The following is a 25,305-nucleotide window of genomic DNA, read 5'->3' as shown; positions in this document are numbered from 1 at the left end:
GAGAATTAATGACGGTGTTTACTTTTTTCCCCCAACTTTGACTGTGAACTACGGTTGTGCTCATTAGTCATTAGTGAGCAAAGCAAAATTGGCAGCGAGGAGTAATGCCTCCCACGTACTTCATTAAGCTTTAGACAAAGCACCAAACAAAACTGCAATCAAGTAATTTCAGACCTGTCGGCTTTATTACGACTAGTCATTCAATCACACCTTTGCGCTTTAGTCAGATTGTGTTACAAGTGGACAGCTTATGCAGTGGGCGATTTTACATAAAAGGAGTTATTTCCTTTGTGAGTCTGGAATAAATCATTACAAATACATTCACCATTCTTTTCATGTATTACTCTTCACTGCTTTTCTATCAATATTTTCACACTTTTATTCATGAGGAATAGATTTTTCTAATGGTCTTACTGTATGTTTTATCAGCTATATATTGTTGTGATTTTGTTGTCCAGTCACCTGGGTTAATGTGAATGGGTGGAGCCTCCTGCTTTTGGGTCAGTATCACCTTTGTAAGGTAATGAAACCATTTACATACCTTCTGTAATTGACACTCGAGCTAGATGCGACATTTAATTTCAACCATCGAGACGAATGGAGCTGTTTTCTTTTGTCAATCGACTATTAAAGTGAAATTTACATTAACATACAACAAAGTCCATCCTGTCCAACAAAGACTTGCTCAAATGTGGCTGTTCTCAATTTTGAATGTAACGTTGCTCTATCGTATTTTTGATGTGATTTTGTGATTGGCTGCTTTGCATTTATGTGGTAGGCTAAAGTTGAGCCGCTTCTGTGGTAAGCAAGTTCCTTTTTACTATACATATCATTCTACCTTTATCAAAGGTGTCGTGGGGAGGTTAAAGTTACAGTTACCATTCATCACACTGAAAACTCTCACATGCTCTTCCATTTTCATGTCTTCCTTCCTTCCAGCCTGGTGCACCATGTTACAGAGCTGGGAGGGGTTTACACTTATCCGGTGTAAAAAAATGTTCTGGGTGGAAATTTTATATCGAGCTCTGGCCTGTGAAATTCTCCCATGCTTCTGTGGGGTTTCTCTGGCCATTTCTCCAGCATCACAGCATATTCCAAGGAAATATATGTTTGGTTTATTGAAGTGTAAATTGTCCATTTGAGTGAATATGCTCAGACATATGCTATAAACAGTAAAAGAATGAGCCCATTTTCACTAGTCATCCATCAATCCAATAGCTGAATTTGGGCGACGTACTCAGCAGGTCGCCATCATTTATGATATTTTTAATTAATTGTGAATGAGGGCTTCAACTACTTTTTTAAAAATAGATGTATTATATAAGCTCACATTACCCCTGAGGGAGAAAAGAAGCAAAGGCCTATGAAGTGAAACAGTGGCAAATTGTTCCTTGTGCATGTCTCCATTTTTGTGTGTGGAGGGTGGGTGGTTGGATGTGTCAGACACAGAACCCTCCACTAATTCCCATTGGGGGACACTACTAACAAGCATTCCGTGCCATTGCGTAGGAGGCGCTCTGCGTGTCCAGTTAGCTTCATTACTCTCGCTCACCTTTTTTTTTTTTTTTTTTTTTTTTGCTCTTGTGGACTTTGTCCTGAAAAAAACTCTTTCTGGCTTCTTCCAACATTGCCTCTCTCACACACAGTTAAAGTTGTTATTGTACAAGTCATGCACATATATTCATGCAGCTACAAACTCAACAGTCCATCACTTTTAGCTTTCTTCTTGAGAATATTTGGTGTTCTTCTGTGGTTGGGTGTGTGTGTGACTGTGTGTATATGTGACTATGTGTGCGTGTTTTCTACATGAATTATTCAGTGGTGTTTATGTTAAGGAGGAAATACGATTTTGAATGCTTCAGCAAGCCTAGAGCTGTGCCACGCTCCCTGGTTGCCTATAAGAAGCATAGAAGATGGGATTCCCTCTTCTTTGTTCTTCTCGTCGTGCTCTACAGCAGTGCTTCTCAACCTTTTTTCAGTGATGTACCCACTGTGAAATGTTTTAAGTACCCCTTAACCTGTGTAAAGCATTTTGGGGTTAAAAAAAACAACTTAAAACATGCCATCAGTGTCTGATTTTTTAAACTTCACACCCTGTCTAAAATCATTTGTATCAGTCCACAAAAAAAACAATCAACCGAAAGTGTCCTCTTTTGGATCGTAGAAGAAATCTGTTGACAAAAAGAAATAACTTGATTATTAATGAATATTTTTCCATCAAAAAAAAAAATCAAGATAACGTGTCAGAACTCTTCCAAAAAAATAAAATAAAATTATTTGCCCCCAGAAAAATGTTAAAACATAACTAGTTATGTTTTGGGGTTAAAGTAGAGATCTGTTGACAAAAATAAATCATTAATTTAATAATGAATCAATATTTGTCCCCCCAAAATAATCAACATGATATGTCAGTCCTGTTTTCAAAAATAAATAATTATAAATAAATATTTGTCCACTGAAAAATATTCAACAACAAGCATCATGTTTTGGCATAACAATAGAGATCTCATCATAAAAATAAATAATTAACTTGACAGGTAACGAGAGGTTGAACATGACAAGATGGGTCCAACCATTCTAGTATGGAAGAGAATCTGTTTTTTTAGTATCCCCATTTGAGAACCATTGCTCTTTTCTCACAGAATACCATCGGGCGTGCCATAGGAAATGACCCTATTCTGTTTTTTTGTTTTTTTTTGGAAACATATTATGCCCTTGTCAGCTGCAAGAGTAATATGTAATAAACACTGTTCACCAGTAGGAGGTAGCACAGTACTTTGAGACAATATTTTAAGGGGTGTTAAACAATGATTATTTGATTCATGTTAAAATAACTTTGATTTGAATGATTTTATATTGTTAATGTAGAGATTGCGGTGCTGAGCCTTGACATTTTTCCAAAAGAAAAAAGTGTGCCTTGGCTCATATCTGGAGAGAAGACGTGTGAACAAGAAGATCACATAATGGCAGCACATTGTGTCACGCTTCTGATATGGAGGAGGTGTCCCCATTCGAGCTTGATAATCGTTCTGAGGATAGCAACGCGTTCACCACTGATGAAACAGAAAAGGTTTTCACTTGACAGCCCAAAGGCGATCATCCTGTCAGATTGTAATGACAGAAGACAGGTGACAGGAGAAAGAAATTACTGCGGCTCAATGGAGAGAAAATGGTATTTTGATAAAGGTCATGAAATGTTCTTCCTGTCTGAAGGCTCATGTTAGCACAGAACAATGGCAACTTGCCATCGACGCAAGATTCAGATGGGAAATACTGGTCACAAAATTAATAACGTGCAAAATATCAACTTTTCATTGATTACACCACTAAAATCGCGGCCTACTAAAACTACAACCTCTGGTATCTGCTTGCATTCCTCAGATGTCACTCCACATTTTTGACATGTAATGGCAATGTGCAATGAACATTTGTTAGATTTAAACCTCTCGGCGGTTTATAGGCAGTCAAATGTATGTTAGCACCCTCTACTGGTAAAACTTTCATACAACAGGTCACAGATTGTTGCAGTGTCTCGTATGATACATAACATCAAAAATGATCCATTTTTATTCACATTCGCAAGGAGAACTTTGATAAGACGTGTGAATAGAAGTCACACCATCCTAGAAGTAACAATAAAAGTTTTTATTTTACATAACTTTCAAATGAATTGCCCATGAAAATGTGAAATTTCGCACTGTCAATAATCTTTACAAAAAAATATTGTAGTCGTTATCTATAATTGCATCAAATTAATACACTTTTAAGTTATAAGCGGAGCATATTTATAAGCATGTTTTTCTGTACCAGAAACCGTAAAGTTTATTCGGCGCTCTCAAATTGTTTGCAATGTGTACAGTATATTTTTTTCTATGCTTAGGTTAGTTTCAAAAATAACATGGACACAATAATTTCATCTTCTTTTTCCATTTGACCCTCATTCCGTTTGTTTTATTGAATAACCATGACAAGGCTGCCCCCTATTGGTGCTATGATGTACAAACAACAACAAAAGAAGAGCGTTACGTTTTCGACAAGAAGGCTGTTGAGAAGTAAACCATTTATTGTTCTCCCTACATCTTAAATTAATTTGTACATGATGATAAATACTAACATTCACAATGTGCTATCAGAATGATCAGAACGTCTATCTCAAGGCTAAAATATACATCTGGTGACAGACAGGCAGGCAAGTCTATTAACAATCTTTCAAGTGCGTTCCAGGTGCATGTCATCACTAGAGCATAATTGAGGGGGAAAAATAGAGGGGGGGCGTAATATGTTTCAGTCCATTTGGCCAAAATAAAATGGCCGGTTCCATAGATATCCTGCAGGATGAGTCATCAACCCAAACTAGAAGGATTTGCAGAGGCAAGGTGGAGCTTCTTCACAACATAATACAATCAGGTACATCCAGCTCAGTGGTGGTTTTACAAAAATGAGGCACAAATCACTTAGGTAGGCTACATACCAGCCATATTTTCAATCTTTCCTTGACTATTTCATTAAACACGTATTAAACAGCACAGATGATGAATATGATCTAATATCACAAGTGAAATGGCATTTCATAAAGCACAGCAGAATCCCTTTGACAGCTATTCTTGTTCACTATCCCGCAACAACATCATTAAAAAATAAGTCTTTTTGACACAATAGTTACATAAGTGAATCACCAGTCAAAAGCATAAGCATTGGAAGCAAATTGTATTTACACTTCCCTCCATGGTGCCATTTGCTGGATATAGTGAAGCACTGCCCCACGTATCCCTGGTCATAGTAAACATAAAAATGATTTCGTGTATTTTACACACACAAATACAGTATAAGACAAGAATCATTTCAGAGCTATAGTCTGTGTGGATCATGCAAATACCCTTCCATGAATTTTGATAGATGACTAGTATGGATCCCACCAGTGCATGATTTATTATATATATATATATATATATATATATATATATATATATATATATATATATATATATATATATATATATATAAGTGGGCATGGTGCACAACTGCTTGTTTTCTGAATTTTTACTTTTGTTTCCATTTCAGTCTGCACTTTTTAAACGTTGGATTCTGCTTGTTTAGTTGAATCGGAAGGCCGCCCTTTACTAGGAAAGTATTTCCTTGAACAGTTACCCTTGTTTGTCTATAAGTGTGAGTACACCTCAGATTTTGATTGTCATTCGGCCACTGAGCGGACTCAGCGCCATCCTTTTCAGCCGGAGTCCTCCCCACGGTTCTCCGCTGCCCCCTTAGGGGTCTCATCCGAACCCTCCCCGGTTCCGCTGTCCGACTCCTCCTCCTCGATGGCCAAGCGGGTGTCCGCGGACGAGCACAGGGAGCTGACGCTGCTTTGCTCCGTGCAGAGCGCGCAGGCGAGCGGAGAGGGCAGCGCGCTCTCGTGGCGGAGATGTCCGAAGAGGTTGCCATGGTTACCGCAGAACGGCAAGGCCAGGTTCAACGAGCGCGCTCCCACGGCCGCCTCCCCGTGTGAGGTCAGGCTGTGCTTCTTGGGGAGCGCCCCCCACTCCCGCTTCTCCTCCTCGTGCACGAGGGGCGTGAAGATGTTGGTCCTCCTCTTCTCCTTCCTCTTGGAATGGAAGTAGCACAGCATGATGCCGCAGAGAAAGACTCCATAGAACGAGATGACGATTAGAATGTACAAGTAGGCGTTCCCGCTGCTTTGCGCCGCCTGTGCGCGAAGAGGGAAGTGTGTGAAAGACTGGGTGGAGTTCTCCAGATGACCCATCTTGTCACAAAAGCCTCGGTTGGTAAACTAGAGAGAAAATTAAATGCATTTTTTTTGTCACACAAATATGCACATATATTTAGTCGTAAATATTGTGAAGCCCTACAAATATTTTTGAATGTATTAGTTGTATGTGAAAATTCATTTACATTTCAAATTACCTCATGCAATGCCAAAGACGTAATTTTACGTTTTTTTTAAGTTTAAACTTTCAATACCAGAAATTTATTTTTCTCACATATTTTCATGTTATGCAAAAGGAGTCTAAAAACGGCTGGTACTAAAAGAGTTAAGTGAATCATAAATTACGTATAAATTAAAACATTTAATAGGACTTTTATCACCAATTTTAATCATAATCATACAGGGATTCATCATTAAAATTGGTAAAAACATGAACAAAAATTGCTGTTTGATGAATAAATCTACAGCTAGGGAGATTTGTGATCCAAACATAAATGTATGCATACATATTTATGTAATTCTATCACATATACGAGAAAAGCAAAAAGAGCACTATCTGCTGGATCACGTGGGTTTGGACCATCTACAGAAATATGCTCTGGAGCATGCACGCATTTATAATCAACACCCGTTGTTATTATTGTTAGCATCAGGCCTACCTTACTCTAGAGCTTTCAGTTAAATTTGCTCATGAGGTACTTGAGTGAAATCAAAACAGTATCTACAAGTCAGCCAAGTTTCTAGATTATTTTCCCCTCTAAATAAACCACTATAAATGATCTTTAAACTTTGACAAAATTCACCGTTTACTCACCAAAACGAAGGGTCAAATTAGACGAGCTTTAAACGACCAGCGCGTAACTTGTTGGGAGCCCTTCCAGATTTTGCCAGATGTTCTCAGAGGATTCAACTATATATACAGTCGCCCCCCCCTCCCCCCGGCCCAACTGGGAGTCACGTGGAGGGGGCTAACCGTAACAAGCCTTGTGCTTGGGTAAAGATTAAAACACAGAATGTCGTCTTAACTGACACAGCTGTCGGAATAGAAAACTCTCAGCACAACTTGAGAAAGTGACCTTTTCAGAATTTTCATTATATTATTTAGCTGTGCGAGGGTGCATCACGATGCAACCACAACAATAAATGTTTTTTTTAAGGGTTAGTATACTTAATTTTCTGGTTTGAAACCAATAGTTTACAACAATCAACATTTCAAACCTAAATTTTGTGTTTACTAAATTACAAACACTAATGAAAATACTTTTTCATTGCTTTTTGCAACTGATTCCACCAAAAAAGAAATAGTAGTCTCCAGTGAATATTTGGACTATTCACACGACAAGAAGAAAAGTTGTATTTTTAATTTGAAGGCTCCAGTGCAGGGATCAGAAACTTTAAAGGAGGGGATAACCATACAGTATGAGCTACTTTTTTTCAGTATTTTAATAAATTTTATGATTGATGCAAGTACAAAAGATTCAGCCTTCAACAAAAAAAAGATTTGGAGGGCAAGGGGCTCTGCGCATAAAAATTACAATTAAAAATACAGCACAAAACTACTGAACAGCAAAACAATTAAATGCAAGAACTAATTTTAGGCATTTTTCACAAAAGTAACATTCACAACTATTAAATTAAAACCAGTGAAGTGAACTATGAGGATGCATGACATACGCAAATTTTTTAATCATAAAAAGTGAATTTTAATCATGAAAAGTTTATTTCCTTTTGATTTTTACAAAGAAAATTACAAAAAAAACATTCCTGCGAGCGCCATCACCATTTACAACGGCAATAATTTACTGTACTGTACTTTTGTTCCTTTTTATTTTACCCTGGGCGACACCTAGAGAGGAAGAAAACCTTATAAAAATTAGCATGGTCACTACATGTACTGGTTTACTTAAAAAACAAGCAACTTTTAGTGACAGGTTGAATAATTAACTAATTCACTGCCAGTTGAATAAAAACAGACATCTATTGCCATGAACTTTCAGTACCAAGCATTATCGGAAAAGGAAACCACTAGAGGACCAGTATATTTAGCATTTTCAACTCATTTTTCAAGGCCGACAGAATATTGTGAGCTATGTCTATGCAAACATGAGTGGTGTCATATCAAAGATTTCCATTCCTTACTTTGAATTGCATGTAAGTAATTTGTGTGTTGTATGCGTGGAAATACAGACATCCAATGCTCACAGTTTAAGCATTAGTCAAGGCTCTTAGCTACCCTCCATAAAAATGTATTTGACCAGAATTCTATTGCCATTTTAAATCAAGAGAATTCTTGTCCATGACACTGAAAGAGTCAATGGGTAATGAGTTAAGAAAAACATGCAATTTTATGTGCGCATGAACAAAAAGTTCATTTCTAGTGTTTTAAACATTTTCTATAATCAAATGATTTCTTGGCTAGGAATGAGACATTTTCACGTTCGCGCCATTCATCAAAATGACCCAGATTACGGAAAACGTACTGGAATATATATAAATAAATACAAATTCTGGAGTGTGTGTTCAGAGCGTTGGAAAGTACACTGTGTTATGGGTACAATAGCTTTGCAGACTAAACAGTCCATTTTTTTCTCCCAGTTTGAAAGAATCCCATTAAGCGCCATGATATTTTTCACATTCATTCGTAGCAGTGTGCTATATAAAAGAGTTTAGAAAATACAGTTAAAACGTGCCTTATTCTCTGCTTTTAGAATCAGTGCTAAACATGCTTTGGGGTATTACTCAAATTTTAACATTCATTCATGATTCAGGCCAAAAGAACAAACTATTGTCTCCTGACCTGCAGGACAGACTTGTGAGATCCCCCCTGAAAGATTTAAAATTCTGGCACCAAAAAAACCCCACAAAGTGTGCAATCAAATGCAATCGAACGCTTCTGGCTGTGGGACTCAACAGACTAACAGCGGCTTAGCACAGGCGCCGTCTGTTTCATAACTCCCATCTGAAACAATAAAAAACTTGACACAAAGGTCATGCGCGTGGACAAGAAGAGGAAAAGTCAGCAGCAGACAAAGTATTCAAAAATTTCAAGTCGACGGCGCTTTGCGATCACTCGGCTTTTGAGTTCAGCTCCGATAGGAGCAACCAAAGTCAACGTAAATCACGAGCGGCGCGCTTAACGACTTTTTCTTTTCCGCGTCGTCATTTCCCGTCGTACATCCTTGCAATCTCATTCCGGTAATGGATCTCCAGCTCCTTTCGCTTGAGCTTGAACGCGTCGGTCACTAAGCCCATCTCGGGAGTCCACATGTCCGGGCTCAGGTGGATCTTGCGCGGGATCTCGAAGCGCTCCAGTTGGGCTGAGTCCAGACGATAAGAAGTATTATCAGCACGCGGCAAAGGAGATCGAGAAATTTTCCGGGTCACGACGGACGAGTTTTCCTACCGGCTACAGCGGTCTCGTTGACCACTTTGAGCACCAGCTCTTCCATCACCTTGTTGTTACAAAGCTCTTCCCGTGATCCGGTGACGCCATATTGGTCAGCCAGAGCTTGCAGCTGCTTCTGATTGGGCACCATGAAGGCAATTGCGTACGACTCATCACTGCGGCAGGAAAATAAGTCGAATTACGATTGCTACAATGACATTGCGTCTTCTGATTGCAGTTGTTTTATCTGTCAGTGTTTCCAAACGTTTGTTAAGCCGTGGCAGATATTTTACATGATGAACAAAAGCATAATGTTGGAAGTTCATATTTTGCTGCTCAATTTAGTGAAATTGATTAATTTTTCACGTGTCGATTTCTCAAAGAGCATCAAATCAGTATTTTTTTTTTATATATGAGATTAACTGTATCTCATTAGAGGGTTAGGTTTAACTAAGCCAGTGCTTCTCACGTTTTTGCAAAGCCCGTCCCCTGAGAAAGAACATTTCGCGTCTCCCCACTCGCCGAGGTACATATAAATAAGATGATCATTATCTATAAAAATTTGTATAAGTATACCTAAAATTGTATTCTTTTTATAATTTACAAAAAAATATACAACTTTTAACAAACACCTCCTTTTTTTTACAGGAAATGTAAATGTTACAGGTTAGTCTGAAACTGAACAAAATTCATTTAAGGTCCATCAAAGAGCCTGCGATAAAAAGTCAATCTTTATCTACACTGGAAACATTTTGGACCAACTGAATGTTTGATGCTTAGCAAATATTAAATGTAAATTGATATGGAACATTAACATAGGAGCACCAATATCTTAAAACGTTTTTACCAGAAGAAAAAGCTATAAAACATTGCAGTTTTTTTTCTAAATCACATCAATGAAATATTCATTGATGGCCACAGTGAGCACATGGACATTGAGCTGTCCACCTTTTTGTTAGTTCAATTATTTTTTCATGGTATCTCAAGGTGCTTGATTAAAAAGTTTAAAACCCCCGCACAGACTTTGACAACAAGCGCACCAACTGGCCCCAGGGTCACATGCACGCCAACGCCCCACTGGCGTCCCCAACTATTTGAAAAAGACTGACCAAACCTCATCTCCATTACAGTGTCAGTGTCATGCTGTACAAAACTGTGTAAAGCATGACTGAATGCCGCGCTTAAGCTTACCTTCTAGCATAGACACAGATGTTGTCAACCAGATTGCAATTCTTCAAAACGGCTTCCACTTTTCCCAGAGAAACATACTCTCCCGCCTGCAGCTTCACAAGGTCTTTCTTACGATCTGGAATTACCAGTATGTAACATTACACAAGCAAGGATTCTGGTGAGTGTAACACCTAGTATTACTTTGTCATTTCACCCACGTAAATAGTATCTCACCAATGATCTTGAGGCATCCGTCTTCATGGATTTCTCCGATATCTCCGGTGCAGAACCATCGTTGGCCGCTCTCGTCCACAAAGAAATCGCTTTGGTTGCCGCGGTTTTTATAATATCCCATAGTTACATTAGGTCCACCAATGAGAATCTCTCCTCGTGGGAAGGGCTTGTCAGTGGGAAGGTAGCCCCCTGAGATCACAATGAAAAAAACATTTGTGCCATCCAATGGTAACAGTTGTCACCACAGAGCTCAATTTCAAGGTAAGTATTAGTCAAGGGTGTCAGCTACCCTCCATATTTGACTAAAATGTTGCTATTTATTATTGTTATTATAAAAGACAAGAAATCCCATCCATGGCACTGGAAGAGTTAAGTCAGCTTGGAATACTTTGTGTGACTGCAGAGGCATTTATTCTTATAATTTAGTCAAATCTAAATGATTTGACCCGCAAGGCATTTGACTTTGGGAGATTCCACTTTATTGTCATGTGGACGGTTTGGCTTCTGACCACAATTTGCGTGCGTTTTGTGTGAGATCAAGGGACAGCGACACTGCGTATGTGCAAGTTGGCAGGGCGTAGGGGGGTGCGGGGAGCGTATTTCCTGACCTATACGGCCTCACTCACCCTCCACCCAGTCTTTGAGCTTGATCTCACAGCACACTAGCGGCCCTCCCACTCGACCCGAGCTGTAGTCCCACACTGAAACAGATAAGACACGCACACGTAGACATGATCAGGAAGTGCACTTGCATCAAGCAACAAGTTTTATTACCATGGCGACGCGACCCGTCGGCCCTATGGTAGCCCCATCCGGGAGGAATGTCCAAACCAGTGGACCGCGGATTTGTGATAACTGTCCGTTTGGGAAAAGCTAGTCATATTTCAATCCGCGATTTCAAAACAAGTCGGAAAGAGATGACTCATAACTTTAAGGAATTTCCTTTGTGTCACTGAACACTATAGTACATTATATTATACCAGTAGTTTTTTTTTTTCCTCTTAGGAAAGAGAACATTTCACCCCCCAAATCGTAGCTGTTACTATATATCTAAACATTATCTATATAAGTCTAGCTGAACTTGTTTCCTTTTTAAATTTGTTAAATATACTTTTACATGTTAACTTTACTTTTGAACTTCTGGTTTTTGAAACAGAGAAAAACAATTTAAGAGTGCATCAAAGTGCCTAAAATAAATGTCTATCCTTATTTAAACCAGAAACATTTTTGACCAACTGAACCATTTGATACTGGAAAAAAAAAAAAAAATAAATAAATGTAAAGTGTTCTGGAACATGAACCCAGGAGCACCAATACCTTATTAAATATTTTTTTTTAAATGTGCTGACTTTAAATCGCATTAATAAACAATAATGGCTAAAATGAGCACGTTGACAATGATATGTCCGCTTTTTTTTCCATTGTTAAATATTTCTTCATGGTGTTTCTTGACAGCAATTTATAAAACTCCCACCCCCTTTGACAATAAGGGCGCCAAGGCACCACCTGGTGCTGTGAATGCGCAACTACACTTCACAAGGCAAAAAGAAAGCCTGTTCTGCTAGTCCTATGCGCACCTACTGGCATTGCATCGCATCCCCTGGAGGTGGGATTGCCCCAAAATCTGCATTATGCCAAAACGTTTGAATTCTTCTAATAACCACTGATTTTGAAATCACGTTTCATAAACTGGGCTGCATTTAAAGCCAATTATTTTATACTCATTTAGCATGTATGGTTTACCCTTTCAATATTCATTTCGCTTACCCTCGCTGACTGTTCCAGCTCCACAGGTCTCCGTCAGGCCATATCCCTGGCCCACAGAGCAGCAGAAGCACACGTTCATGAAGCGTTGGGTGGCAGCGGAGAGTGGGGCTCCGCCTGAAAACAACACTCGTACACGACCTCCGAGAAGAGCTCGAATTTTTCTGAAGACCAATCTAGACAGGGAAAAAAGTTTTTAACTTACTGTAAACATGGAATTGTATGGCTGTGTTTTATATATATACAGTATATATATATACACAGTATATATATATATATATATATATATATATATATATATATTTTTTTTTTTTTTTTAAGAAACTCATACATACTTGTCACACAGAGGGGTGCTGTGACCTTTGGCGAGTTGTTCCAATTTGTAGTTGTAGGCAAGAATGAAGAGCGTTTGCTGGACAACGTTCATCTCCTCAACTTTGGCCATCACATTCTTATAAATGCGATCCATGATCTCCTGCCATCAAGCGGAGTAGGGATGATGGAGTTTAGGGACAAGGAGGGACGGGAGAGATGATGAGTGCTGATGAACAGGATAATGTGAGGACAATAAACAAAAACCAGACCCTTGAGAAAAGGCAAAACAGATGCTCCTTATGGGCTTATTATCAGGATGGCCAACTGGTGGTTCATGAGCCCACACTTTTGAGAGGAACTCAATGTTCACGATATCAGATTTGTGGCAGTGGGAGAGGAAGTGTGCAGCAGCAAGCCCTTGTCATGTCACAGCAAGCAATTTCGTATGTGTCTTTGTGAGGATGCGTGTGAGCAAGCGTGCATTTGGTGGGGATGACCACACGGGGCTTTCTCACGTTCTGTTCACAGCTGTGAATGGTTCCAGAGACTGGGGGCCTCTGCCCTTTGCTCGCCGACCACTGGGAGACTGGAGGGGGTTGGGAGGGTTTGTTGTGTATATGAGTGTGCTGAGGCAGAAAGAATACAGCGGGGAAAAGCCTCTGTCGCCTGGAAGTTGGCTGAAGTCCATTTGCTAGCTCTTTTAACCAGTGGTCCCCAAACAAGGATCCGTGGCCCGTTTGATATTGGGCTGCACAGTGCTTGGAGCTAACCTATACATTTGCCCCCAACCCCTTCCAAAGGCCAATTTAGCAGATATAATGAGCAATTATGCGCTGTGAACCTATTCACTTGATCTAAATGTGTGACAGCAGCCAATTAGATTCCAGCTTTTCCTTCTTTAGAATTGGTCCATCTTCTGATCAGATCTGTGATCGCATCATTTCTTTTAACTGACTGATCAGTGATTGGCTCCAAAATATTTACTGCGTGAAGCGTAGTACCCCTTTTTACATTTGTTTTCTCTATACTGTAACTGCTTTACAAAAGGTCATTTGAAAGTAATGTGAGGTCATGCAAATGATCTGTTTTTTTCTTTACCCTTACCCCCAATCTCTTGGGTGAAAGGTTTCCGGTCCACGACGAGCATGTTGTATGACTTAGTCTGCACGAAAACGTTGGGGACCACTGTCTTAACTGAATGAGTTAAATTGTTCACGGTCATAAAAGAGTGAGAGCCTACACCAGCGGACTTCAGGTAAAAGATCAGCTACACTTTTGACTCGTCAACAATCGGAGGGCATATAATTGAATCCATAATAGCTGCTTCTGTGGCAATTTTTACAATGAAAGTATGGAATTACAGAAGGGCAGACCCCCACCCCCCCCCTTTTTTTTTTTATGTTTGGATAATCTACCTACAGTATTTCTAGTTATCTTATAGCCATCAGCCATACATTTCATGCATATGCCCACACGTACACCATATTTAAGGATTGATACAATATTTCAAATTTACCTGCATTACATGGCATAGGAAAATATGTTTTGCACTTACAGGGACAGCTGCCATTATAGTGGGCTGCAGAATGGTGATGTCTCCTTTGGTGCCTTTCTTGATTTTAGAAGACTGTAAGATTAAAAAAATATATTGTATGTTAATGAATGTGCCAACACAATGGAAGATTCTGCCAATTGTGTGCATTGCATTTTTTTTTTTCTCCTGTAAATTCCTGCGAAGGTTAGCTGTGTTTTCCGACTCTTACATCAGTCCTTTTAGCTCTACATATTTATATATTGACATTACTTTTCGACAAACTAATTTGGTGATTGAATCAACCTTCGACCATTTAGTGTAAGGTGTACGTACTGTAGAGTGAAACTACACTGATCTTTCATGACAAGCTGCAGAACATAAGATCCAAATATCTTTAAACTTTACAAATGAAAAATATGTACCGAGTGACCATACCTGGTCAGACAGGGTCAGCGGTGAAGAATAGCCAATCCTACAGCCGTGTGAAATGCACACAAGCTCGGCACTGAGCTCCAGTACGTGGGCCAGAGGAAGGTAACCGATGTAAGTGTCTTTCTCACTGGAAACAGACCAAAATTTACAATTTGTTCACACACGTCCAAACATAGTGGACCAGTGAGGCAATTCGATTTTCTGTGGACAAAAAAAGCCTTTATTTTTTTAAATTCCACTTACATGTGGATCTGACATATATCTTGAAGGTTAGCATTATTTGGAACATCTAATGGTAATTTAAAATGATTTTAACAAAACTGAATATGTGCAATGAAATAGACTCTTGCCTTTTTAGTATGTTGCAGTTTGGGAAATCCAGAATTTAAAAAGGATTTATTTTTAGAATTTAAAAAAAATTGATTAAAATTAGTCTCTTGGCTACATTTTAATTTTTTTTTTATTTGTTCTTTTAATATATATAAAAAACACACTGATTTATGATTAATTTTTCAAGGTTTTCAAGCAATTCAATCACATTCACAGTAAGTAAATTAAAATGAGTTAGTTATTTTTTGTAAAAAAGTCTGAATTGATCTCCAAAGTTAATGCTTTGACAGCCCTACTATATTTTTGATGCTTAAACATTAGTGGGGGTCACATTGACCCGTAAACACAACTGAAGGGTTAAGGATGTTGCTAATGTGACATACATAAATAATTGTTTTCTTTACAGATCTCAAAATGTTTTAACCGGGCTTGTTATTCTTGGCTGATCAACATGGATACCATGTGTCCTTAATTTGTAATGATCATGGCCACATTTCATCTCACTATTGCTTGTTTTTTCAGACATTTAAAGAAAAACCTGGACAAGAATTTGCCTCAGAGTCTTAACCAATAGGCAATGGCTTAAAGACGGTATTGAACCAAAACAGTACAATAATGCGCACCTTAGGTTTGGTATCCGTTCAGCCAATCCAGTCGTGGCCGCAACAATGTTGCTATGGGAGATCATGGCACCCTTGGGAATACCGGTGGATCCACTTGTATACATGATGACAGCAATGTCGGAAGCGACGGGTCGATTTTGCTCACAAATTGCTGAATTAAAAGCAAAAACAAACCTTAAATGCTGGAAAAAAGTGAAAACTCAAAAACTAGTAGCAAGACTATGCGGAGTGCAGGTTTTCTGTCTGATATAGGAGCACAAAATGAGGCGAGTCTTCATTCTTTTGACACTGCTTAATACAAAATAATTATTTAATGACTCCATTGTGAGCTGCATTCCCCATCAGAGCAACCAATATAGAGTATAAGTGAAAAATCCATGGTAACTTAACAGTGAATGAGTTTAATATGTGTATACCAGTTCAATTAATTCAACACCCAGTTCAGTTCCAGTTCAGATCTTTACAATCATCTGAAATGGGGAAATACATGTTAAATATCACAAAAACCAGCCAAAATGCTGCGATTTTGATTTCTGATTGTGAAATCTTATTTCAAGGAAAATGAAAACACGCCTTTCCATTTCCTTTTTAAATTTCGCCAAGCGTGCCAGGATGGATTAAACAATCAAAAATCTAATGATGAAGTGAATTTCCCCAAAGGCGAGCATGACTCAGATGTGGTTGAGCCACGTTGACAATCCGTTTTACGGAAAAGCCAAAAATTCCAGTGATTCTTGTAGAATGCCTTTATCTAGTTATCTTGGTCACATTGTTCCAGTTTGATATGCAAGCCAAATACATAAGCACAGCTGGACATTAAAAAAAAAAAAAAGCAAGATTTACGAGAGCAAGGTGCCCCCTTTTTCCCCAGACTGACATGTAGGCGTTTAGTGCTCTAAAAATTGATGTTATGTGAAGTTAGCAGTTCAGAGTGTAAACAGAACTGCCCTCGTATCCTGTGCTCCATCCCCATTTACTGAACCTAATTCCTTCTATTCTCTACAGTCTGCTCTACATAATCATAACAAATCCAATGGAATGTCTCCAAAAAAGAAAAAAAAAAAAGTACTGTATGCGTTTCCTTAGCCATTCATATCGCACTTAATCTGACACAGATGTGTACTTTTCCTAATTCACATGACCAATTGGGACAGATACCATCCCAGAGAAAACTCAACCCCCCAAAGAAAAAATGATTTGACATGATGTATTCATAGGGAACCTGACACTGCAAATGTGATAGCATGAACAAAAACTTCAGCCTGGCTACTTACCATTTTCTGGTCTGATGCCCAACTTTTGTACATCGGCCATTTTGTGGATGCTAATGCCACTGGGGTAGTCAGCCAATGAGGTCGGCGTGTCGTCCACTACTATGATGCACCGCAGCATTGGAACTTTAACTAGAATATCCTAGCACACATGGTTATGGTTATATTGAATTCTGAATAGAGTTTATAGAGTAAATAATGAGTTGATGATAATGTGATGCCTAGTTAATGGGGAAGTTCATTTTGTTGGAAAACAGACATACAAGTACACAAAAGTGGACATTTTTTTTGTGTCCTATCATGCATTGCTCAAATGAGTGTTGGTGCTGATTTCTAACCTTGAGTCTGTTCTCCAGGAGCTCTTTGCTAGTGATGATGTGTGTAACTTCTGTCTCATTCAATCCATGAGCGATGGCTGGACCTCCCAATGTTGAATAGAAAGTTGCCACTAAAAACATAGATTAAAAAACAACAGCAGAATGACAAAATAAAACATGTTCTGTATAACATTTGTGAGCTGTCAACCAACCAAGCAACCTAGCGTGTGTTTTTTCATCCCTTTCTTTTGGGATTACATTAACCAAATGAATGGTTGAAAATCAACTAATGCACCAAATAATAGTGTAGTATATAACAGAATAATTAGTGTAGCATAGGTTTTAAGAAAGAGAAAAAAATCGGATTTGTTATTAATCAAAAGATTGATATACAACAATAAGCATGCGGCATCAGTCATTTATATTCTTTAACAGAATAACAGATGCGTTTGGAACTATTTATTGAGTCTAAATGTTCCAGCTGGAACTTTTGTTTACGACCATCAGGAATGGTACTGTTTCATTCATATATATATATATATATATATATATATATATATGTGTGTGTGTGTGTGTGTGTGTGTGTGTATATGGTACTGTTTCTTGTTTGCTTATCGAAGCCCAAATAATTGGAAAATACAATTAAAATAAAACAATGTCTATTCTGTCCAACATTGTCTTTTCTGTCCATCTCTGGCTTGACTTTAGCTTGGCAAAGAGCTTTGCTATGGCTCACTACATTAGTGTCATTGTTGCTATCGCTGGCTGTGGCTGAATTCTAGGTTTTGTGTTTAGGTGGTAAGCTAAACTTGAGCAGCTTATGTGGTAAGCAAACTCCTTACAAAAAAATGCATTTCACTCTACTTCTATCAAATGTATTTTTGGGGGCTTTTTTTTTTGAGTCCTTCTAAGCATGTCTCCTGCATCCTCTTCCTTCACACCAACTACAATTACATCCTCTTTCGTTTGGACTTTCTCCAGGCCTTCTAGCATTAATATAAAAAGGCATAACTAAAATTAATCACAGTCCAAATTTAATGGTTTACTGATGACTACTGTGCTGCATACACGCAGCTCTCTATCATCTTTTCTACAATGCAACACCAACTCATGAAAACAAGCACAGCAAGCAGCCTGATCAACTTAATTACCCAGTTTTGATCATTCAAAAAGACATACAATATCCATAGGGGTAAAAGAGGGCAAGAGGGAGAAGAGAGACAAGAGTGCATATGTGCCCTGAGGCTGACACTTAAATTTAAGGGAAGGGACTTAGTGACAGCATATCATAGTCTTGCGTCATGGAGCAACAGTAATATTTCCTGCTGTGTGACATTATGTATGAGGCCATGACACCTCAACTCGTGAGATCTAGGTTCAAAGATGCATGTGCAGGACTTCCTTTTTTTTTTTTTAACATGACAAAGGTTTTTTGAGGTTATCTTCAATGTAGTGAAACTTGATATCCCATTTCATTAAGCTGTTATCTTAAAAAAAAAAAAGTGAGCCATGAATTTATAAGTTAATAATGTCGCTACTGCAACTATTTAACCTAATTTATCGAAATCCAAAAAAAGCACAGAGTAGGCACATTTGTGAACAAAAATGAATGATATCGTGACGAGAGCAAACACGCAGAGAAACACGAACTCAGACTCGGAGTTCACTGGGGGCCTTTGGCTGACTCCGTGCTGGCTCTGTCAACATCAGATGCTCACGTAGACTCACTCACACTGACTATGACGCCATTAGCCTTCACTTGTTTGCCTCTCTTTCCTCCCTGCCGTTTCTTCCTCCCTCGCCCCCTCTCCAACCTTTAACTCCTCTCGACATGTTCACTTTCCACTGGGGTAGAAGTGTTTGTGTGTGTAAGTGAGAATGATGCTCTCGAAAGATGCTTTTCTGGCTTGCGCTTGCAGCATATTTTCAGTGTGACAGTTTAATGGAGCATAAACTAAGGCGCGCGGAAAAAAACCCGAAGGATCCTTCAAAGAGTATTAAAAAAGAATTAGTGAATCTAAAGTGCAGCCGGGAATACTTAAATAAATAAAAACTATTTTCGACAGACATTAAAGACGAAAGACGCGCTGAGTCTTTGAAGGGCAGCATGCGAACGTTTTAAAACGTTCTTCTAGAGATGAAACATTCACCAATTCACACATTTCATAACCACTACGCGCGATGAATACAGATCATATAATCGCAGAATGGTGAGCTCTGACCATTGCTTAAGTGCAACTGACATCCATGCATGTAATAAAACAGCAGGTTTCCAACACAAAATAAAGTAGATTTATGGCGGCCAACTGGGAAACACTGGTCACTTATATAACAGAGGAACAGAAGGGACAAATTGACCTTATTCTGGCTTGTCATTTGCTCGCACGCATAAAATCACAATATGAACACACACATGCATGCGCGTGCGCACACATTAATATTCTCACAAGAGTTTAGTGGGAAACCCTATGAACAAAAAATACTATTTTAAGTTTTGCAAGCACTCTAAAAAACACATGGGAACTGAACCCACAGTGCCTGCATTCAAGTTAGACGAGTGAATCACAACACCAGCAACTTTAAACATTCAAATTATATAATAAAGCAGTAGAGCCTGTTTTCATAAAATGCACTATTTTTTTACAACGGTAAGTATCAACTACAGTAGATGCTAAGAGGACTACAAATGTCGAAAATGCACAAATCTTGGAAGACTTCTATAAATTGTTGGGTTTACAAAATATGTCAACATGTATCAAGTGAGCAAACAGTATTTTGTTCACCTCTGTCCTTCATATTCTCACACAGTATCAGTTCCCTTCAAACATTGCGCAGTCATCAAAACACTTAAATGACTGGTGGCTGTTTGCATTGTATAATACACACACAACTTACATGTGAAATTCTGCATGAAGCAGCCCAAGGCAGCTACCATCCATTCAGCCCGTGTTTCACAGAATATGGCGATGTTGTGTTTAGGCTTCTGCCCCAGGGCTGCCAGACCACAGCCAAACTGGGATGCTTGAGAGAGTGTCTCCTTATAGGTGAGCCAGTGGTACTTCCCAAGAACAACCTATTAGAGCAAGAGAGGTGGTGTAAAAAAAAAGAGCCGAGGTGTACACCCAAATTGATCAAGTGAAATGTTCATGAATACAACGGTGGTGAAAGGGGAGAATGTAAGGAGCAGGTAAAACGCCATAGATTAGTTCGCTATAAAAGATTCATATCTCTAAGAAATAACATCTAACTGCATCCGCCACTATGAACCTCACAGACAACAACATCATATTGATTAAGTAATAGATGGATGGGAACTGGTTTTGAAAACTAAACAACAAACGTTTTACTACAGAAATACGCGTCTTCAAATGTTTGAAATCTAGTAGGAATTGACATATTTGACTATCATCGCTAGATTAATGATATATATTCGTCGATCCATTCATCAATTTCCTGTATATTTATCCATGTGAAATCCAAACACTGAAACACAGCACAGGTTGGTAAGGAAACAGCGCCCTCTACCGGTTGATTGGGAATATTGCGCACTGCTGCAACATTTTCTCAGCGTAGTCTCATTTCAAAGACTTTGAGGCATGTGTTGTTTGATTTTTGAATAACGAATGTGTATAGTTTTTTAAGTGTATGTAATTAAGAGAGATTACTGTTGTAAAACCTGACACTTGTTAATAATTATATATTATATGCAACCATAAAACAAATTAAGACCATCCTTATTTCAATTTCCAAGTCATTCCAAATGCCTAGTACAACTAAAGTTACATTTTTTTGGACGAATATATTAATGTCAACAAAATCGGGCCGGCTCATAAGGGCCGAATTTGTCAAATTTAAGTGATTGAGTCATCTCTCTCTATATGAGACCCCTCTCTATATACTGTTAAGTGGTGGTTATTGAGTGACATCACAATGCCTTTAAATTTACTTAAACCACATGGACACAAGATCAAAACGGCCACTGATTATGTGATAATGAGCTGTATTCATGCACTTCAGTTTGCTCTAAATGTGAAGTGGCTAGCCAAGTCAAGGACCCAGTAGGGCCTGGAGACAAGTCTACAGTCATAGTATCAAATTCAAAACATTTATATCTAGACATATTTTTAGTAGACATTTCACAAGATATATTGCCAGTTGAAACTAAGTTACTGTTAGTTTTGGTATATTGCCTTACTTTGAAATTGCACAAACTACACATTGATTTTACACATTTACCTTCTTGAACTTTTTGCCATTGCTCTGCTGCTCATCTTCTTCACTGATCACCTCTCTTGTGCCGAGACATTCTCTTTGGGGGAATCTCATGGCTGCAAACTCAAAGATCTTAGGTAGGGTGTCCAGTCCGGAGTAAAACGATTTCACCAGTGCCTTGGTGGCCTTCACTGCTCGATAAGGACCCTCGTGCCGTCCAAGCACCGAGTGAGCCTTTGCTTTCAATGCCCGGTCCTGCTCGGATCCATAAAAGCCCCCTTCGGGTCTGGAAACCCAATTCAAAATGGAGCAGGGAATGAAGGTGACGAAGGTGTAAATCGTGGACATGATGATGAAGATCAGCAGTAGCACAGGGTTCAGCTCTTCTTTCAGTTTCATCTTGGTTTTGGTGTGGTGGTGCAGACCAATCCTAGAAAATTTGTGACAATTATGTTGTTATCAAAATAATCCAAATGCAGGATTAAATTCCTTGACAAGTTTTCACACTTAAAACGACCCTGAGTTCCAGTGGCTTTACATTCCTGGAGGTTTAAAACTGACTGCAAAATGTGAAACTTCACAATGACTCGTACCTTTTTGTAGCATTCAGAATAAACAAGAGAAAGGTTTTAATTGGTACATTTGATAGTGCTTCCCACCTTCTTATGAGAAATAAAGCACATTATGCATTAAACAAAAACAACCAATAAGCTCTTACAAAAACATTAAAGATGGGGCTGCACAAAGCTCCAAAAAAAAAAAAGACTTGAAAGAAAACATTAATGGTTTTGAATTGAGCTTTTCTGACACAATACGAGTCACTAGAAGGGAACAGAGCACTAAAAAGAGAGGATGACCTCAGGGCCATGTATGAATGAAAATTTTTCGTTCTGAAAGCTGTGTGTACTTTCATTTGTTTTTAATAACAACAAAAAAAACATTGCGACACAAATATGATGATGGGTTTGGTCTTTTTAGCATATATAGGACCGTCTACTATTCACAACAGATGTGTTGTTTTTAGTACTGTATGTAACAAAAAAAATTGCAACCCTGCTGTCACAAAAGCGCCGCATCAAACATGATGTCTATAGCTTGAAACTGGAGCTTCAAATTATGCAAATTGATGTGATCAGTGAATAAGGACGCAAAAGTTGCTGGTATGAATCTTCTGCAATGTATTGTCTAAAATGTGTTTTACATAAATCCTATTAGTACCCGAGAGTCATCCAATTTATGATAACTAGATTTTACACAGTCAGTCATCCAATTTATGATTGTTAACTGTATTCTTTGATAAACGTAGGACTACCTATATATTAATGGGATTCCTTATTTTCTGATTCACCCAATGCAACAATCAGCTTCTGCTATTGCTAAAATAAAGCCACAATGCCAAATCAGTTGGCAAAAAGCACATTTTAAAGGCAATGATTTTAACTGCTTTTGTTGATTTCCTATTACATAACTCAATGCTTCCAATTTAATCTAGTATAAGAAAACCTCTGCTCTCTGATTTGTTGTACAAATTTTCTCATTTCACTACACAAACAACTGGAAATTGTGAATGAGGTGTGTATTGTTTTTACTGTAGTAGTTCCAAAGCTATGGCAGAACCTGTGCTGTGAGTGGACTGCATGACATCCAATTATTTTAACCCCTTTATCAAACTGAGAAGAAATGCGAAATCTGAGGCCCATTTATGAAAAGGAAGCTTTTTGACTAAAGGTCAAAACACAAAATTGCAGCACAAGATTACATATTTTACATAGTTTGGCCCTAATCTCTTGCCTTTCGTGAAAAATCCTCAAGTGTGCAAGATGTTTTCATTCAATGGCCAGCTTTATACACACTCTTAGTGGATTAATGAGAAATATTGTGACATAGTTTCTGAAAAGGAGGGGGAGTGCAAGCATGTGTGTTTGTGAATGAGGGAATACTGTTTCCTATTGTTTGACTGCGCTGTTTAGTGCATCATTGTGCCATTGCCCATTCAGCAAGCCTTGCAGAAATGTGAAAACGGTGGCTATAGTGGCAAAATGACAATATACAATTTGACCCCAAGAATCCCACCGCTTGTCAAAACAGCATGCACATTAGGTTGAATGAGTTGAATCTAGATGACTAAATTGTCTGAAAAGAAAAAGAAAATAAATGCAATATGTATCAGTCTTTTGATAACTGACTTTAAATAATTTTCTTATGACCAAGGGCATCATCTTTATTTTGTTTTTTCTTTAAATGTTGGATTGTTTTGTTTTTAACTTCAGTCAGATTGTAGATTGCACCACATGTTTTTTAAGTTTACGTCTCAGACATAGATTTGCTATAGTGAAAAGTCCCCTGTTGTGAAAAAATTCTGGCTGCAAATATGATTTCGTTGCAGAGGAGTTCAGGGCTGAGGGCTTTCGAAGCAATATGGGCTGTTCGGCCCCTGGACAACTGGTGTCAAGAGATCAGTCTCTTACTCCTAGTGAGAGTTGGACTCAGCTCAGGTTGCCCTTTGTCACAGATTTTGTTCATAATCTTTACATCATTTCTGCAGATCAGTGTCTGCAATCCTGAAGACTCACTATCAATCTATCGTGATAGAAGACACCAAGGTGAAGCTTCCAAATTACCGGGCCATCTACGTTCCTATCTTCACCTATGATTGTGAACTGTGGGTGACAAAAAAAAAAAAAAAAAAACGAAGAATGCAGATACAATGAGGTGAAATGAGTTCCTTACACGGTAGTAGTTTTAATTCTAAATGTCTGGTCTTCCCAGCTAAAGCTGTTATTGACAAAAAAACAAACAAAAAAAAACCGATATGCAGACATACTGATGGACAAGATGGATTGTTATAAATGGACTGTGTTTTAGGCATGCCATTTTTTTAAATGAGCAATTGAATATTTTACTCCAGATGTCATGGAGAGGGTTATTTATTTTATAAATATCAGTCCCCCCCACCCGCGAAGATGATCCTTGGGTACTTCCATGCAATGAGCTCTGCATCATTACTTGAAGTCAAAAGACTCTTGAATGCATTGCATTGTTTTAAAAATGTGTTTGTGTGTGTGTGTGTGTGTGTGTGTGTGTGTGTGTTTGGGGGGGGGGGGGGGGGGGGGGGTAAGAAAAAATTAATGCTATACAGCAGGGGCCACGAACCTGGTGTCCAACCTTGATGTCCTTCGCATTCATTAGCATCCAGTAATTGGCTCTTCTAAAGAATCACAACAACCGATTCCAGGCAAAACGTTGATTCCGTTTTCTCTTTTTAGAATAAAACATCTAAATTTGAGCATTTCCTTGGAACAACGGCTGTTTATGGATGCACGTGTAAGGCATTTTTGTAAATCTTTGAACTCATAGTTTATACGAAAAACCGAGTCAATAACATGAAACAGTGGAGATATGTGGAGATAACAGGAGTACATTTACATTTTCGAAGCAACTTGACGCACCTGCAGCAGAACGCACCTCTGCAGATAAATAAGGCAACACCGGCAAAAAATAACTCACCTTGGACTATGGCAGTTAGTGCAGTCTCCTGTTCTGGCTTTTCCCGTCAAGCAGCACTTCACATGAAATTATTTCACGTCATGTTGCTGAACAGGTCGGGAATGGAGGGGAGGGAGCGCGTCTTTTGTCGTTCGATGATTGGACTTGCAGAAGTGGCGCGTGCTGAGTGAGGGACGGGCTCGGGCTGGATGAGAGAGCAAGGAGGACCGGAGCAATGCATGGGTTACCTACGGTCATATCAAACGAGGATACCTTATCATAGCCTGCATTCATTTGAAAAGTATTTTATTTCGTATGTCATTCTTCGATCCAATTCAGATTATTGCAAAGAGGATGCATACTTAATATGTATTACCACGGTCCGTAGACGCAATAAGAGGTTTTTAATTGACACAATTAACGCCTACGTTTTACTTTTTGTCCGTTCTACACCACCGTCCTTCTGAACCATATGACGTCTATAGATAAAATGTGTTGAATTTACCG

At 38.6% G+C, this 25,305-nt stretch overlaps 2 protein-coding genes across 3 annotated transcripts; both read right to left on the bottom strand.

Moving 5' to 3' along the window:
* Positions 1-4,040: 4,040 nt before the first annotated feature.
* Positions 4,041-6,606, bottom strand: kcne4 (potassium voltage-gated channel, Isk-related family, member 4). Its single transcript, XM_088427643.1, has 2 exons — positions 6,540-6,606; positions 4,041-5,788 (listed from the first exon to the last, which is right to left on the bottom strand). The coding sequence occupies exon 2, from the start codon at positions 5,759-5,761 to the stop codon at positions 5,228-5,230; it is 534 nt and encodes a 177-aa protein (XP_088283769.1). The 5' UTR covers positions 5,762-5,788; positions 6,540-6,606; the 3' UTR covers positions 4,041-5,227.
* Positions 6,607-7,150: 544 nt separating this feature from the next.
* On the bottom strand, positions 7,151-24,984 carry acsl3a (acyl-CoA synthetase long chain family member 3a). Of its 2 annotated transcripts, none has more exons than XM_088427587.1 (15): positions 24,820-24,984; positions 21,337-21,742; positions 19,996-20,173; positions 17,122-17,231; positions 16,787-16,925; positions 15,513-15,663; positions 14,563-14,686; positions 14,149-14,220; positions 12,614-12,753; positions 12,282-12,454; positions 11,141-11,215; positions 10,515-10,703; positions 10,302-10,416; positions 9,129-9,286; positions 7,151-9,042 (listed from the first exon to the last, which is right to left on the bottom strand). In XM_088427587.1, the coding sequence occupies exons 2-15, from the start codon at positions 21,709-21,711 to the stop codon at positions 8,885-8,887; spliced, it is 2,157 nt and encodes a 718-aa protein (XP_088283713.1). In that variant the 5' UTR covers positions 21,712-21,742; positions 24,820-24,984; the 3' UTR covers positions 7,151-8,884. The 2 variants fall into 2 exon arrangements, with proteins under 2 accessions (XP_088283713.1, XP_088283714.1); XM_088427588.1 differs by lacking the exon at positions 24,820-24,984 and adding an exon at positions 21,906-21,966.
* Positions 24,985-25,305: the final 321 nt, after the last annotated feature.

This window comes from Hippichthys cyanospilos, chromosome 11, assembly GCF_059441005.1.
Source record: "Hippichthys cyanospilos isolate Australia breed blue-spotted pipefish chromosome 11, RoL_Hcya_1.0, whole genome shotgun sequence".
NCBI classification, from domain to species: domain Eukaryota; kingdom Metazoa; phylum Chordata; class Actinopteri; order Syngnathiformes; family Syngnathidae; genus Hippichthys; species Hippichthys cyanospilos.
This window is presented reverse-complemented; position numbering and strand designations above follow the sequence as displayed.